Source organism: Bradysia coprophila, chromosome IV (assembly GCF_014529535.1).
Source record: "Bradysia coprophila strain Holo2 chromosome IV, BU_Bcop_v1, whole genome shotgun sequence".
NCBI classification, from domain to species: domain Eukaryota; kingdom Metazoa; phylum Arthropoda; class Insecta; order Diptera; family Sciaridae; genus Bradysia; species Bradysia coprophila.
Window position 1 is genome coordinate 4,474,866 of NC_050738.1, and position 17,180 is coordinate 4,492,045.

Genomic DNA, 17,180 nt, shown 5'->3' on the forward strand with positions numbered 1-17,180 from the left:
AAAAATATTTAATTTTATTTAAAAATAATTAATTTGTGTGAAACAAAAAAATAAATAAAATTAGCGAAATAAATGACGAATTATATTAATTATATAGTGCGCCTATGCAAGAAAATATTTATTCTAATTTTTTAAGTAAACAAATTTCGAAGTTAGCTCGATTTTAATTTAGTTATAAATATATGTGAATGACACACGAATGTAAAAAGAAACTGTACGTCTAAGATTTTAATGAAAGAAATTATTTATGAAAATGTTTCGTTTATTTTAAACAGAAAATAAAATCCGATCGTCGGATGAAACAGTATCCTAACACTGACTAAACTACACTAGACCGAAATGGGAGTCATATAATTGGAAGGGATGGGTACAATACGTCTAGAGCTTACAGAACCAACAGTCTCCGTTGTGACAATCTTTGTACTACTGCGCTCCGCTCCATCTTCGGACATTTACACCACCTGGGTCAAAACGACACCTTTTTAGTCCTAGTAACATAATAGACTATTACACAGTCGGCGACTTTGAAATAAGTGACTCATTTCATTGCAGCTATTCTCAGTTGATCAACTTCTTACAAACAAAATGGTTTTTCACTCGTATAACCAAGTACTTTTGTTTGCATGAGTGGAACAGCTGAAAGATAGCTGAATCGAAATGAGCGATTTATTTCCAAGTCACAGACTGTATTGATCTTTTCATACAAAACGAAAGCTTTTCTCTGATGAGAAAGCGATTCATAAATTTAAAATTGGCTCTTTCTTGATGAGAAACAGAAACACAAGTAATCAGGCATTATAGATCTCTTTGTTTGGTGAAACTGATGACGGAAACGTGAGGAATGGTGGGGAAAAGTGTGCAAACTAATTGAAACCAACTTTACAATTTCACATAGTAATGCATAAGTGAGTGCGTCCAATTCTTTGAAATGAATGTAAATGAACTAAATACGGGGAATTCCCTTAGAAGCAAAGTTGGTTGTCATTAGTTTGCACACAAAACCGAACCGTCGATCGTCACGCCAGCGGTCATTTTAGTGATCTATAGTCTTCTAGCAATGAAAGAGCAAGCGTACCGCTGGTAATGATTAAATCTGATACTTCTTTTGTTGGACGTGTCGCTACTGTTTGATTTGAAATCTCTTACTACATTCGTTTTAACATACGTTATCTTATAGGAACACATTAATTGCAGATGTGACAATTGTAATTCTGTAGTTCCTATCAATAACAAATGATTATCCGATTATAAGTTTAATGATATGATGTATTTTCGAGTGTATTCTTTTACTATTTTGATTTCGTGACGTTTATTGAGCACTGAGCCAGGTTTTTCTGCCAAATCTTCTCCATACCATAGACCATAGACAGTGACTATTGTCATTATTAATCATTTTCTTGTACAAATTTTTCTTTTGTTAAAAAGACATGTGGGTGTTTGTGTTGGATGTTCGATGGACTGGACAAGGGGTGTCTGACTAGAACGGATTAACGCCATACATTACATGTCATAACGTACAAAGACGTTCATTCAAAGAGAATAGGTTGAGGAACTTATTTCTGGTATTTCATTAGACAAGCGCGTCGCGACCGACCGGTGGATATAGATTTTGATTTTATCATACATTTTCTCTGGCGCTGCAACATGTTCGATAAAATGAAACTTAAATGTAGCCTTCGGGGAGGGCTACAAATACAAACTTTCCACTTCCCACACATATATCAGTTGAGTAGCCATAAGTGTATAGATAAATACGCGTTAACCTGATAGACATCAGTTCGGGCCTAATTTTCACCGGTATACCTGATTTGATGTTTTGGGTATAGTCTGAAAGTAACCTGAAGCTATCAGTTCAGTTCAGATATCACCTGGTTGACCTGGTTGATTTGTTGCTTTTTTATGCTTTTTTGTTGTTGTAGAAGTTCATGTCAAACTGAAACCATGTTTAGGTTGACCTGCTTTTTTTTCAAGACAGGTTCAGGTTGATTTTATCCAACCTGAAGCATGAACTCAAACAATCGGTTAAACTGGTTTTTGACTCACATCAAAGCAAACCCTACGTTAACCTGTCACATGCGGCTATTTATCTGTTATCGATAACAATGACAAAAGTAATGACAAGCTCTGGGGTAATATGGTCCTTTATATGGTAAAATGCATGTTTAAAAAAATTGAAGTACAAGATTTGAAATCAACCGATTAAAAATACTTTGATCGATAGAAGTAATAGACCCGATAATAATATTGGTCATACGCTTGTCGTCTGTTACAGGTTAAAATAATACGCAATCGATCCACCCTAATTAATCGAGTGAATAATTTTATGGAACTAATTACGTCCAATAATAACTCAATAAAGAAAAGTTAGGTAACATCTCGTAAAATTACTTACGTGCTCGAATCAAAAAATTTCCTACAAAAAGTTGGACATTAATTTATTTACTTGGATGACACCTTATCAACAAACAAACAAACAAAAAATGCCATCAAGCAATTTAAAATGCACAATGTATCACAGCATACATAACACACAGCAATTTTTATTTATTGGGAACACAATCAATTAACATAAGCGATAATAAATCGATGAATTTATCGCTTTGGATTATTGCGAATGTACAACAAAAAAACAGTCACGAGTATGAAAGTTTCGTCCTCACTTTCTACTTTTCAGTGTGCGTATTGTGGTAGAGGTACACACCGCATAGCATATATATAACAACACGTATACTGTTACGTCGCGTCGTTAATGTGCTAACTTTATTTCACTGTTGAATGTTGTGGCTGTTTTCATCGATTATTTCTATAGATAGCCGAGCAGATGCATCAATAATTTATTCCGTTTTTCTAGGACTCGGTCGACTCGATGGTTGGGGCTAATTTGTGAATTCTCTACGCACTTTCGGTCAGAAAATGAAACAATCAAAAACAAATTATTGGATTTATTTTAGTCAATAAAAAAGTATTTACAAAAGAAACGACAGGAAAAATTCTAAAAGAAAAAAACAACATAAAAACTTGGCACAGTTTTGGAAGAATGCAGGATATTTGTTGCATTAATATTTTGTTTGTCATGCCATCCGTTCGATGGCAAGTAAATTCGTGTGCAATTTTCTTAATTTTGACCAATTTCGTCGATTTTTCCCTGTAAATTGCTTACTACTTCCGATGGGACTTGATCTCCCAAAATTTCGAACAAATTAATTCGCTGATTTCCGGGAATTGATTCGTATGCGGCTAGTTCGATACCTTCTTGTACCTTTTTTAAATGAAAAATGTTTTAAAAAAATTAAATAAATTTTCTGGCGAGCATCATAAAAAACGCCAAACTTACACCCTGGATCTGTGCGTCCCGTGGAATTAAGTATGAGTTCTGTGCTTGTTGAATAGCCTCATTTGTAAATTGGGCTCCTTCGCGTTGGGGATGAGCAACGGCAGCAGCGACAACGACCAACAAACAGATGAAGTACTTCATGATGTAGAATTAAACTAAATAAAATCAAAAGATAAGTGACAAATTGGTCGAGAATAGTTAATTGGAGAATGATCAAGAAGATTAGTGCCGAGAAGCGTTTCAGCAGAAATAGTCTCATTAAAAAAATGTACGCGTGAACTTTGATCTCAGTCTGTTTTCTATAATTGTCTTGAAAAAGGAGGAAAGGTAATTAGAAATGATAATTTTCTTGGACAAGTCTGAACGCAACCATTGCAAATATAGATGTGGCTAACATTCAGATTGAATGAGTGAGAGTCGCAGCGACGATGGTGGAAACGACTTTGCAATGCTATCTGCTATCTCCCACTCGACATACAACGAGGAAAAATGTCATCTTTATGATATGCTCTACAAGAATTCACTCATATGCACTCCTTTAAATAACACGCTTGACCTTTTAATAGTCATCTGTTGTCGACAACGACGACAATAATAGGCGATGAACTCTTGCCTGTGTTCTTTTATGCAGTAAAAGTATGCCCAAACAAATGAAGTAAAAGATTCTGTAAATCAAACACTAGGCAATTCGTTAACAAAAGACATGACAGATTTGATGATTATAGCGACGGTGGTTGTGCAGTGTGTAAAAGATTTAAATATACCAGATGTGCAATGCAGTTTCAAGTCAACCGATGAGTGTTTATCAGCCGTTTATGCAATCTCTTAGGTAATCTTAGGTAAATTTCGAAGGCAAATTCGTATGATGTGGCATAAAAGACATTAAATTAATTGAAAACGGTGCTCAACAATATTAACCCATACAGCACTTGTAATCTTATTGAAGAAGAGTTCCAACGAAAATGTCGAGGCGCGAATTTGTGAAGAACAAGAAACACTTCCAGTAGCAATAAATTAAGCAATATGTCGTTTCGTGTCAATAATATTGCGAATATCCATACACTATTTACACATTAACCCACAAAAAAACACTCACCTTTCGATTTACTTGTAACAAACGAGAAAGATTCACTAAAAAGCAACTGATGTGAAGAGATTTCTGCCTACAAAGCGGCGGCCTTATAACACGTTCTTTTATATGTTAAACTCCCCGCCACATAAAAGTTCGCGATGTACATATGTCTTCGAAAATGTGTGTAATGTGTACTATCGACAAAAGACTGTGACCCCTTCCCATATGTGGGAAAAAGTTATCGTCTTTGTTAAATGGCATATACTCAACTCATCTTTGAGATATTGTGTTATAGACAATTTATGGTAAGTATAGAGTGTGTTAGAGAGTACCTGTAATTGGATCTAAATTAACCGTCGTCAGTAACAAAAATAGAACATCGCCTGTTTCAATGGAAAATAGTTTTTTTTTGTACATATACTGCGAACGAGACAATTATCATCGTTGTAGGCAAAAGAATTTAGAATATGTCAGGCAATCAATTTTGATATCTCCATGCAAACTGGTATCAAGTACAGATGTATGGAGACGGTGTAGATGTAAGAGACAGTGGACAGGTTTCTATAATAAAGAAATTTACGTTTTTTTTTGCTTTAGGCTCACCAAACTGTAGGTAAAATTGGTGGCATACGTGCCTACATTATTCTGTTTGTATAAACCTCTGGCTTTAAGATAGAAATATTTCTACACGCACAAGTTTCGGCTATCAGTAACGCAGTGTCTTCAGTTATTAAAGAAATGTAACAGACGACCTACCAATCGTTAGGACTGTTATCGAATCTGTTACTTCATTTGATCCATGTATTTTCAACAGATTGAAATAAAACCTTTTACTTCATTAGTTTTAACGATATAAGAAGACGCTACCTGTAGACGTCATTCATCACTTTGTCGTCGTTGTCGATAACAAATTCATTAAGAAAAAGTGGGTCTGTAGAACAACTTGGACTCCATTTTTCCATAGCTTTGACACTTCATAATCGCATAATTGCCTAATAGTTGAACGTACCAGCTGTTTTTTCTTCTTCACTTTACTAAAAAAAAATCTTATGCAACTTCTGCGCGAAATAAGAAATATAATGAAAAAAGCAGAAGATTATGCACAGTCAATATTGACGGATGTTTTATGTTAAAATGCTTCACGAGTTAACACAACACTTTTAAGCGAAAAAAAAAACAGTTTTTTAACATTGACTTGAACTTTGTAATTTAATGCTAAGCATGGAAAGACTCCAATTTTTTAAATTTTTAAACGTAAATTAGGTAAATTTTTTGAGTTCAGACACAAAATGCATCACTCCTAATGGTACCAGTTATTTGTAAGTAAAGACGGAAGGACCTGCGTCACCATTACCCTTCAAGGGTTCTTTCTTACTAATATCAGTTGTTTTAGAAGTTTAGGGGTTGGATGTTGATAAAAAAAAGTTTTTAAGCAGTACAACTTTTGGGGTACTTTGCTTACTTCGAATCTTGAAAGTTTAATAACAAAGTTAAAGATGATTTCTTGATGTGGAAGCTCCCGAATCTGTAATATATTTTAAAATCCCAAAAATCCAGACGGGAACCCAAAAAAATCTGAAATCTCTTAAAATCCTGAAGTTCTATGACTGATAGACTATGCTTTGTGGTGAAATGGTAGGATCTCAAAAGTCTAGAAGGGTTTCTGTGTTCCCTTCAAAAGTCAAAATCTTCCCATTCTATAGATGGTAGAGACGTGGGAGGAAAACGTTTTTTGTCATTCTTCCTGATTTAACCTCAAGAATGTAGTTATTACAAAAACCACTGAAACACCAATATTTGTGTCACTCCCAACTCTATTCCCGCTGTAGCTTCTCAAGTGGGAAAGCCTGATACCTTCATTCCTTTATATCTCATAATTTTGAGAGCAAATATGTCCTAACAAAAGGGAGTTCTACCCAATTCAGAATTCTTAAAACTCCAGTTCAATGATTTATTCCAGTTCAATGACTTGACTTTTATGTCATTGGATACGATGACACCAATTCTGGCCATGTTTTTTTCTCTAAATTTAACTGCCTGACCATTGTTGGCGCATTCTGAGAAGACGATTAAGAGATTTCTTCAATAGAGAAAACCCAGAAACATAAACAAATTAAGAAAAGCGAGAAACTGTATATAATATAATCCCTACTATAAGATTATCCGTTCACATTTTAGAAAGCAAGGTGTTGACAATGACAATGCTAAATAAATATAGTTCATTCATTCTCAAACAACAGGCTAAGACTTAAAGATTAAAAGACAACGATTTCAGTGGTTGTATTCTATAGAAAGTTATCACACAAAAATTCTCTGGACTCTGGCCAGTTTAAATGTTTCGTAATAAACTCATATCTGAACCTGTTCTTTCAGAACCTTAGTAGGAACCTTGGCACCTTTTGCGGTCAAATATACAAATTTTTCTAATAATAATCGACCAACCACTTTCTAATGCGCTTTAGAAAAGCTAGGATACAGACAAGTGACATCGATAATCTGTGTCACAGATTTAGAAAGTCCAGTTTTAAATGTCTCATCATCTGATCGCTCCGATATTCTATCTGATCCTCATAGTGTATCATTTCGTGGTCTGTACAAAAAAAGGTAATATTGCGAATAAAAACACCCGTTACGCTGATGGGATATTATCTAATAAAAGTGAAAGTTGATTGAGTTGACAGTTTTTTTTAGTTAATTATTAAATATCGACCTTAATAACAACTTCGTTCATTAGTTGCATCAAAGTTTGTTACATTGTCTTCTTAATTAATTAATTTATTTATTCATTTACTTCTTTTCAATAAAATTGTAAACCTTGAATGCTTTTTGAATAACATTATTATTGTCTGTGGACCACGAACCACGACATTACTTTCATCCAGCGTTGGTATAGTAAATCTTTGTTGTTTTTTTTTTGTTTGCTTCTCTTCTCTCTCTCCTATCTTAAACACATTTTTATTGCTGAACTGAACGTCTTATTATCTATGCCCAAATGACTGACAAATTATAGATATACGTTGTGAGACACACAAATTAAATATTATGCACGACACACCGTATGTATATACTTATATATACAACACACAAGTTCTTTTGTATACCTAAATATATCGAATATAAATCATAAAGTTCATCATATACAATTATGCACGCAGCCTGACTTTAAAAGGCTTTCTTTTAACAACGACTTTAATATTCAAAATTCAAATAGATTTTTTATTGCTAATAGTTAGACATTTTAAAGTTTATAATATGCAGATAAGCCATTTCATCGTTTTATTTTGTATAGAGGCTGACGACGATGCTTTGTTGACACCTTTTATTTATTGGAAAATTATTTAGACATAAAATTGCGGTTCCAATTAATCATTTCGAGATGTTTTGATTGGCTTTATTTTTATTGATATGGAAAAGTTACGCGGTCTTCTTCGGCAAATACCTTATGCCGAGCTTATGTATACAAGTAGCGAGCTTTAAATTATATATTTTGTATACGAATGCACGACATTGCTTGGATGAGAACGAATGCATATTTTAATTAAGTGCTTTAATCCTTTTCATACTTACACGTTCCATTCGTAAGGTTTCAATCTAACGAAATTGTTTATTCACTCCGATTTATGTTATGTCTTTGAACAACCTAATCACAACGAAATAATATTCTAACAACGTCATCGGCAGAGAAGTTTATCTTAATCACAGCTTTAGACATATCGTGCAGCTTAGTTTGCGATATATTAATTTTATGAATATTTTGATCAAGACACTGATGTTGTTTGTTTTCGCTTTTTTCATTTTTTTTAATTCCAAGCGAAAACCTCCCTGAAAAGAGTACAGAAAATATCAGAACTGGCAGCAGTAAATAGTGAAGAACCAGAAAACTAAGCTTTTTAAGTGAATTTTGAAAGCTTCTGTCAGCCGTCACATGCGGCAAAAACCCAGGACCAAACCGGATACCCTCCAAAAGTTCTTCCCGGGAGTTGAAAGAGAAAAATATGTAAAGGGCAATTGGATCATACAAAAAGTAGAAAACCCATCGGGCATCGCCCGAATGACCATAACTCTCCTACAACGCATAAATAACTTAGTAAAAAAATAATGCAAGATTTTGAGAGAGAAAATGAACTCACAAAATCGTGACCCTTTTTTGTACTAACAGAATAGGTAAATAGAAATCATGAAAGAAAATTCTATTCCAATGATTTTCAAAGAGATCGAGGACCTAGACATTGTTAGAAATTCATCCTTAACAATACATTTCAAAATTGTGTAAAATCTCTCGTACACTGGACGATAACGTTACCATTACAAATATGTAAATCTGGCCTTCGTGTTCTATCAATACTCTCTCTAGCAAACAAACTTCGTTTTGACGCTGTCACTGTTGACTGATTTCTAATTTTACATGTAAAATGCAAAGGCTACGTTCCATTTCTACCACCTTAATGCATATAATTAGAAAGAATGCTAGAGAGGGTATTGGTTCTCTCGATCTCTTTTCTAACTGTATCAATGCTAGCCTGTATCATTTTCATAGACAGACACCACTCACCATAATCACAGCTTTGCTGTACAATCGAAACGTAGAGGTGATTTTTTTTTTTAATCAAACACACCATTTTTGTTTCCGGACGTTTATGGTGCTATCGATCATAGAGGTAGACTGCCTAGAGTAATTATGACCGAAATTCATTGAAAAATTATATCACACCAATACTCTATCTAGCAACCAAACTCTTAGCTCTTTGTGTCAAATTCACACCTTATTTCTTTATATTCTACAAACACTATTCTACATGTTGACTGACTACACTGTAATCTACATGTAAATTCCAGAGGCTACTTGATTCTTTCACCACCTTAGTAAAAGTAGTTTGTTTGCTAGAGAGGGTATTGATCACACACACCACTAACACGAAAACGTCAACTTTGCTTTGCTTTTGACATTATGAGTCCCTTTACTTTTGACATTAAGAGTCTCTTTACTTTTGACATTAAGAGTCCCGAGTACTGTCTGTACACGGAGTTGTCACACACACACATTCAAATATATGATTTTTCATTTTAATTTGTCAGTTTGTTCTATTGAGAAAGCCCCTGCTATCGATAGGGAATTTCAAGGTGATCATTTCGTAGAAGAAGTTTTTTTTTTACGACCTCTCCGGCTCGAGGCGACTTTTAGAAAATTTGAAAATTTCAAAATCATGTCTTTGGATAGCAAAGACCTCAAAAAAGCCTAGTACAATGTAACCGGTAGTACCCAAATATTGTACTGATGAGGTAGATTAACTGTTTTAGATTTAGATCAGTCTGTGTACTATGATATTGTAAGCTTTCAGCGGCGTAATATCACAAAATCTCCTACTTCTGTTGTTTAAATATTTTCTTATTTTAAAAAGTCTTAACATATATTTCGATTCAAAAGAAAACACAAGCTACATAATCGTCTTATTTTTCTCATCGTTGTCGCTAGCAGATGAGTGGATCTTCTTTCAAGGTTGTGAATGCATGTTGAGATCTGCCACAATCTGCCTTTTTTAAATAATTCAGCAAAACTGCAAACTCTTTGAAGCTCCATCTCAAGGAAATTTATCGAAATTTACCGAAGCGTTTGGTGCCGTATTAAAACGCATTCCTACCGATTGGTCCACGTCAATTTGACACATTGCAATGTTGTGTACATGTCAAAATAAAAAGATATCATCAATAGGCGGTCTTGCTGGAACCGAAGGCAGAGTTTTACCCAGAATTACGGAATTAGTTAAGTGATAAACAGCATTTTGCGTCTGTTTTCCGGTCAATTTGTTTTGTCAGCAAGTGAGTTGGGCCTTTTTACCACTTCACTAATTCAAAAACTCACATAATTCTGAGATTATTTTGTCATTGACACTAATTTTCTGTCTTAATTAACGTTTCCGTCGACGTTAATAGAGGAACAATCCTGTCAATTATGTCTCCATCACATTGCATCTTAATTCTGTTGGTAAGTTTTCTAACTGTGTGCACAGCCGACCGACCTCCGATGGGTCTTCCAACAGCAAATGAAAAAAAGTCTACCAAGCTTCCACCATGCCAGTCATGCACAAAATTAGTGGAATCATTCAAAAAGGTAACAACTCCATTCGTAGTCGTGGATCTATTTTCTAGTCAATTGCGTTCAATTAGGGAATGGAAAAGACTGAACGAGGAAAACATGAAGGGGGCGACGCTGCTTGGGAAGAACAAAGACTCGGCAGCTACAAGCGCAGTGAGGTTAGGCTAGTCGATATACAGGAAGGCTTGTGTAATGACATTATCGTCGGCCAGGATCAATGCCATGCGTTAGCCGAGACAAATGAACATTTGTTGGAGGAATGGTGGTTTAAGGAACAAGGCGATACGGCCGGTAATTATTCGAGTGAATTTTGATTTCCATAGCTCGGGAAAGTGAACCATCTTTACCGTCGACATTTAGATATTTTCTCATGGCTGTGTATCGATCGATTACAAGTCTGCTGTCCACCGAACAAATACGGTCCGAATTGTGATGATTGCTCGGACTGTAACGGCAATGGCAAATGTAAAGGAAATGGTACAAGGTAAACGTCGCATTTCGGACTCCGTGATATTTTCATGCCAAGTAGTTACTTACTCTTTGAACGCTTACAGAAAAGGAAACGGAAAGTGTTCGTGTGACAAGGGATACAAGGGTGAATCGTGCAATGAATGCGAGACAGAATACTATGAATCATTCCGTGATGACACCAAACTGCTTTGTTCACGCTGTCACCATGCTTGCGACATTGGCGGATGTAATACGGCCGGTCCGAAGGGCTGTCGCGTTTGCAAACACGGTTGGTCAATGCAACCGGAATTGGGCGGATGTGTTGACATTGATGAGTGCGCCACGATTGAGAACACCTGTACAACAAATCAATTTTGTGTGAACAGTGAGGGATCGTACAGTTGCTTGGGTATGAGAGAATCGCGTTGACCGCGGAATCGCACGAATAATTGGAAATATTTTTTTTCTTTTCTAGAATGTGATAAATCGTGCCTCGGTTGCAGTGGCGATGGTCCTGACCTGTGTGATAAATGTGCCGATGGATATGAGCTGCGCGATGGAATGTGTAAAGGTGAGTAGATTTGCAATCGATTTGTCGTCGTTAGTAAATCTATTGCTTTATCAAAAACTCCATTTTGCATGTTCCTTTCGTCGACTAATCGTGCAATTAGTCTTATGTTGCTTGAGAACAGAGTGACTGTAGGAGAAACGTTAGAACATTTGAGTTTTTTGTTTGTTTGCATGCCGCAACGTCAGCCTGATATATCTTCCCTATCTTCTTTTGTTTTCCGCTTTAATTTATTACAAGCAGCTTAGTGATTTATGTTGATCCCGGTCCGTTGTATACTGAATGTCATAGTCATACACTTTCATGAAAGATCTCCCACATTCCGCATTTTTATATCAACAGACATGACAAACGAACGCCGTGAGAACTACGTAACATTCACACGATATCTCACTTATTTGGGACTGTGCATTGCTACATGTGTCATTTTTCAAAGTTCTACATGGGCCGCTTCAGCAGTTGGCTTAGCTGTTGCACTGTATATATCGGTGTCTGAATACTGGTTGCACATGAATCCGTCGCCAACGGCCAACAATGGACCGCGACCGATCGAAGATCTGTTCAAAGGGGCTGAGATAGGCTAAATTTCCCGTTTGAACCGATCAATTTTACGACGAAATCGAATGGTTTCGTTTCGTCTGCGACAGGGTTTTTAGAAATTGTGATTTTGTACTGTTTTTTCATTTCGTTAATTTATAGTTTACATACTACATGAGTGTGCGCGCCCGTGCGACCATATTAGGAACTCATATTTAACCGATTCGAATTTTCATCAATATAAAACGGCAAAATTGAATACATCCAGCAACTAAAATGCTACAGATTTTACGACGGAATCATTTATAATTTATCTACAATTCCAGATGTTGCTCGACTGTCCGAACCCGTAGAACCGTTGGACCATTTAAGCGACGAACTTTAGCCAAATTTTATTTTTTAAGTTTCAAAAACGTGATATTTTCAGTTGTTTAAATTGTACACCTTCCTTATAGTCAATACAATATTGTAATTATAGATTCTCCCGTTACCTTGCGTCCGGTCCGGTAGTTTTGTAATCGATAAGAAGTTGAGTGAGTTATAGGATAATCAAATAAAAATCGATCAATTGGTACTGCCATCGAATTTAACGGTTTTTCCTTCGTTTTTTAATGGTTGGTTATGTCAAGACATTTGAGATGGGAAATGTGAAAACATTTTTTGTAAATTGTGCGCCGTTGACCAATGAATCAAATCAATAAAGAAGAACTTTTCCATTCAAAATTTTGATGTTTTTCATAATTCTCTGATGAAATTGTAACTTTGGTCGTGACACTTCGGGGATTAAGTTGATTATGCACTGTATAGCTAAGCCGAAGACACACGAGGAATTGTAATCTTATATTCATCACATACTGAGCAATGGAGACGCAAACGAGGAAAGAAGGACACATTGGAAAAACGACGTTCCGCTTCCTTTGGTCACGAGTGACACACATCTGGTCAACAGAGTTGTCATCAGCGGAGTCACTTATGAGTCCTTGGGCTAGGACACGAGTCATTTAATTTTCGAGTTTTTTAAGGTCAAAAATGTTTTCCACTTTTATCATTAGAACTATCAAGCACAGAAGCTGACTTTGACTTCACTCAAATATGTGGTATACAATGGACAGTGCTATAAATGACGATGAGACCGAGGCACACATTGAAGGACGTGACTAAGGACTAAAAAAAAATGGAATCGTACCTTGGATCAACCGCATTTAAATGAATTTCTATCAATTTCAAGTCAAATTTTCAAAAATCGACCGGTTATATCAACGTCAATTTATCAATCCCATTTCTAATTGACCTCTTCAAGCTGCTACAGTCGCCAGACGTCTAATTCTAACCGTAACTTTCAATCTTATAAGATTTTGCATCGAAATTATTTGATTATCAGTGTCCGCCACAAGTAATTAATCGAAAGTTCAAAGTTTTTTCGGTTTTTTCGGTAGGAGAATAGTTGAAATCAGAGCCTTTGACTGGCACATTCATTTACCGAATTGACTGAAATTTACCGAATTTATGTTTCGATAAATTCAATATCGATACAGGCGGTCTCTTTGCTTATTCCATGTGCAACGTCACGAAATTTACGTGGATTTATGTGGATATCGCATGTGGAATGAATTAACAACAATTGGACTGTAATCGTTAAACATTTTACTACTCACAGAGTAGCTTGTGTGGCTAGTGTGAGGTGATCAAAAACCGAAAACATTACCTCTTCTTATGGGAATTTCTCGAAGTCCACGAAACTTACATGGTCGTGTGGGGTGTCATTAGAAAGGTAATTTTATGTTGTTTCAGGGAAATTATGGTCTTATGGGGGATCGGAAGGATCTACGATGAAATATGAGAAGTTGAAGTGTTGAAGTGCTTATCTTTCATCGAAGATGCTTCCAAACCCCCATAATACTTTCCCTGAAACAACATAGAATTACCTTTCTAATGCACACAAGCTTCGAAGATTTTTTTTTGAAAGTGGTTTTAGCTTCTAGGGTCGAATATCTTTCTGAGACAAGAAAAAAAATTCCACTGGCAAATGCGTCCGATTTCGGTCGGCTGTTTTTCAAAAGAATCTTTCACACCGTAAATTTCAGAAAATTTGGTAAATGAATGTACTAATACTGATGGATTGGCAGTACACTACACTGCATTTCATCTATACCTCTTTGGTGTTGATAATGATTCTCAAGGAAATTGAAATGGTTCATGCACAAAAAATACAGACCGTGCGTATCACTTACGAATTTATTGATGCTTTGCACAAAAATAATTTAACAAAATAAACATTTTCTCTGTGGTTTTTGTATCCAATTTACCTAAAACTATAACACAAACTGAAAGGAACTTCTGCGAATACCATAAATTACCACAGCACCTTCATGCTGCCAACAAAGTTTAACAAAAAATACAACAAAATTGTACCAAAACTGTGCGTAAGAATCAACTTAAAAACCACCAATCAACCAAAAACAGCGATAATGGCCACCCAGTAAATCGAACTTTCACATTCACTCATCAACGTCACATCGTCCCCCTATCCCAATAATAATACGCAAAATACAAGTTAAGTATTGGCACACAAGTTCTTCTGACTAGACGACCTCGACACTGATGTCGATGCGGATGCTTCAGACGCCGGCCTATCATCCTCATCGTCGGTATGTTCCTCCGGCGATATTCGTATGGCCTGGTACCATTTGTTCGTTAAATCAGTCATTTGACTCTTACAGTCATGCAATTCTTGTGTCGTAAATCGTCTGGTGAAAAATGGCGTAAAATATTTCCTATCTAAGCGGGCAAAGCCACCAAGCTTTGATTGAGCAAAACTGACTTCATCTTCTTCGGTTAGCTCCGACAAATGTTCGGAATCAATGGCATGTCCCCACTCACGGGTCTTACTGAGCGAAACGGAATTTTCACGTCGACGGCCACGCACTTTCTTGTGCGGTTTCTTCACTTTCTTGCTGGGGGACAAATACTTGAGCAGAGGCATGGTACTGCCGCCGAGGACCAATGTCGTGAACAATACGATGATCAGTGTGGTTGTGATCATGACTCGCCGACTTTCCTCGCTTGATAACTCCAAATGCAATGACAGTGCATACGAAATGGCGCCACGCAGTCCAGAGAACCTAAACAAGTTTTCGAAATTTATGAAAAATTGTTCCTCGGCTCAGCAGTTTGTTATATTAAATACGTACCACATGATGAACTGCATCTTGTTGGTGATTTTGTGTTCCCGGAACTTATTGACCATATACGCCAATGGGAAAATATTGCACGCACGTCCAATCAGGCATAGAATCAACGACCAAATGACCAAAGCAATTTCGCAGCGATGATTAAACGAAAATATGGCCAGACCAAGGTAGGCAAATACGCAGGTCTCGCAGATGAACGCAAACGTTCGCATCGTTTGTTGCATCGTTATTTGTGTGACTGTCGATAGATTGAAATGGGTGTAGTGCGACATGACGATTCCACAAAATAATATCGCCATAATTCCGGACAATCGAATCCCTTCGGCCAACACGTACGGAGCGTAGGTGAACACCAACATAATGCCGAATTCCAACGACGGATGCTTCCGTAAATCGATGTGTTTCAACAGCAATGCACTGATCAGGGCAAATACTACACCGATGCCGGCCGAGGCGAAAAACATTGTGAAAAACGTACTCAAGGCGGATATAATTGCCTCGCCTGTGCCAGCATGTTTCAGAGACGGTGTGCTGGTCATGGTTGTTGTAAGTACAATGGATACTGCGTCGTTCAAAATACTTTCGCCAAAAACCAACATGTTCAAAATCGGATCTACGTCCAATGCATGAAAGATGGCAACAGTTGCCACTGGATCGACAGCACTAATTAAACTGCCGAACGCAAACGATTCAACAAAATTCAATTTGTATGCAACGTCCGCCAGCCCAAGAATGTAAATGCCACTGCCAATGACCAAGGCAGAAATGGTCGTTCCAATGATCGCAAACACCAAAATCGATCCGATGTTTTGGAAAAAGTTGCCCTTGTGCAAATTGTAGCCCGATTCGAATATGATGGGCGGTAGGAGTACCAAGAAGAACGCTGTCGGCGAAAACACTTCTTCTCTTTTCCAATTGGCAATATTTTGGTCCGACAACAAATTGATCAACAGGCCAATCAAAGCTCCCAGGAACACAACGACAATGGATTCCGGCAGGTATTGGAAACCAGTTTGCAACATCAAATGAATGAGTAGAATGCCTGCGAAAGACATTGAACATTGAATGGTGCGCTTAGTATTGGACACATAAAATGAGCGGAAAGAGGTGTCTTACCTAGAGCAATCACACACAGCACAAAGAATATTGCCATGGAATTGTTATGTTCTTGTTGGACGGCATTTGAATTCGGTAGCGGTGCATTGGTGGTTGATGTAGTCTCATTTTTCGACACAACTTTTACTATTTCTGACGGCTCCTCTTGCAGCTGTGGTATTGTCGTAATATTCACATCTGGTTCAGATGATGATTTGGGGCTCAGATCGTTGGGTGCAGCCGAACTTGACTCACCATATGCACCATAAAAAATGCAAAGTAAAACTAGAATTGTGACCTTGAGTGAGTTCATTTTTGGTAGTTTTACACGATTTCTTTTTGTTCTAGGTCCGTAACACTTTGATTACTTTCAACGTAAGCTATTTGCCATGACTTATAGACCGCTTATCATTATTATTGCGGGTGATAAATGTTTTAATTACGCGGAGCAAATATGCGTTGTTGTGATTTGTCAGTTTTCTTCTCTGTAAGTTTGACACATGACAACATCAGCTGATTCTGCGTTGATATGTCACAAAAAACCGCAGACTTTTTGGTTTGAATATTTCCGTCGATTCAAAAATATATAAATAAGCGGAAATGGTTACAAAAATAGCTTTTCATGTCTTGTCTTATGCAAACATTTTAGAATTTTTCACGTTAATTAGGACCTCAGCATGGATAGTTATTTGTGTACCGGTTTTGGACGATTGTTTTTTTTGGGCAATTTCTCGAATTGTACAATCGAAATCTACCGTGCCAAACGGGAACACATATAATTTTTCATGAAAAGGGCCAGAAACCCGAGAAAAAATCCAAAATTGCCCTCATTTTCGGCC

The 17,180-nt window shown here is 36.7% G+C and overlaps 3 protein-coding genes and 1 long non-coding RNA gene across 6 annotated transcripts; 1 reads left to right on the top strand and 3 right to left on the bottom strand.

Annotated features, from left to right (window-relative positions):
- Positions 1 to 614: 614 nt before the first annotated feature.
- Positions 615 to 9,130, bottom strand: LOC119085903. Its single transcript, XR_005089363.1, has 3 exons — positions 9,118 to 9,130; positions 1,839 to 1,844; positions 615 to 647 (listed from the first exon to the last, which is right to left on the bottom strand). It is a non-coding gene; the product is annotated as an uncharacterized LOC119085903 (long non-coding RNA).
- LOC119085902 lies at positions 2,928 to 4,580 on the bottom strand. Its single transcript, XM_037196446.1, has 3 exons — positions 4,431 to 4,580; positions 3,335 to 3,489; positions 2,928 to 3,259 (listed from the first exon to the last, which is right to left on the bottom strand). The coding sequence occupies exons 2-3, from the start codon at positions 3,473 to 3,475 to the stop codon at positions 3,116 to 3,118; spliced, it is 285 nt and encodes a 94-aa protein (XP_037052341.1). The 5' UTR covers positions 3,476 to 3,489; positions 4,431 to 4,580; the 3' UTR covers positions 2,928 to 3,115.
- A 934-nt stretch (positions 9,131 to 10,064) lies between the features above and the next one.
- Positions 10,065 to 12,637, top strand: LOC119085899 (cysteine-rich with EGF-like domain protein 2). 3 transcript variants are annotated; one of them, XM_037196442.1, is made up of 7 exons: positions 10,065 to 10,223; positions 10,338 to 10,515; positions 10,572 to 10,791; positions 10,861 to 10,984; positions 11,055 to 11,359; positions 11,426 to 11,521; positions 11,861 to 12,637. In XM_037196442.1, the coding sequence occupies exons 2-7, from the start codon at positions 10,357 to 10,359 to the stop codon at positions 12,100 to 12,102; spliced, it is 1,146 nt and encodes a 381-aa protein (XP_037052337.1). In that variant the 5' UTR covers positions 10,065 to 10,223; positions 10,338 to 10,356; the 3' UTR covers positions 12,103 to 12,637. The 3 variants fall into 3 exon arrangements, with proteins under 3 accessions (XP_037052337.1, XP_037052339.1, XP_037052338.1); XM_037196444.1 differs by having other exon boundaries at positions 10,066 to 10,223; positions 12,382 to 12,462; XM_037196443.1 differs by having other exon boundaries at positions 10,072 to 10,166.
- Positions 12,638 to 14,272: 1,635 nt separating this feature from the next.
- LOC119085897 (sodium/hydrogen exchanger 8) lies at positions 14,273 to 16,871 on the bottom strand. Its single transcript, XM_037196436.1, has 3 exons — positions 16,363 to 16,871; positions 15,247 to 16,288; positions 14,273 to 15,177 (listed from the first exon to the last, which is right to left on the bottom strand). The coding sequence occupies exons 1-3, from the start codon at positions 16,652 to 16,654 to the stop codon at positions 14,610 to 14,612; spliced, it is 1,902 nt and encodes a 633-aa protein (XP_037052331.1). The 5' UTR covers positions 16,655 to 16,871; the 3' UTR covers positions 14,273 to 14,609.
- Between the last annotated feature and the right edge of the window lie 309 nt (positions 16,872 to 17,180).

Excerpts from the sequence above, each read along its gene's own strand:
- LOC119085902 (XM_037196446.1), bottom strand. The coding sequence starts at position 3,475 with ATGAAGTACTTCATCTGTTTGTTGGTCGTTGTCGCTGCTGCCGTTGCT. Across the intron at positions 3,260-3,334 it reads GGGACGCACAGATCCAGGGT|GTACAAGAAGGTATCGAACT; the intron begins GTAAGTTTGGCG and ends CATTTAAAAAAG.
- LOC119085899 (XM_037196442.1), top strand. The coding sequence starts at position 10,357 with ATGTCTCCATCACATTGCATCTTAATTCTGTTGGTAAGTTTTCTAACT. Across the intron at positions 10,985-11,054 it reads TGTAAAGGAAATGGTACAAG|AAAAGGAAACGGAAAGTGTT; the intron begins GTAAACGTCGCA and ends GAACGCTTACAG. Across the intron at positions 11,522-11,860 it reads GCGCGATGGAATGTGTAAAG|ACATGACAAACGAACGCCGT; the intron begins GTGAGTAGATTT and ends TTATATCAACAG.
- LOC119085897 (XM_037196436.1), bottom strand. The coding sequence starts at position 16,654 with ATGAACTCACTCAAGGTCACAATTCTAGTTTTACTTTGCATTTTTTAT. Across the intron at positions 16,289-16,362 it reads GCTGTGTGTGATTGCTCTAG|GCATTCTACTCATTCATTTG; the intron begins GTAAGACACCTC and ends TGTCTTTCGCAG. Across the intron at positions 15,178-15,246 it reads AAGATGCAGTTCATCATGTG|GTTCTCTGGACTGCGTGGCG; the intron begins GTACGTATTTAA and ends AAACTTGTTTAG.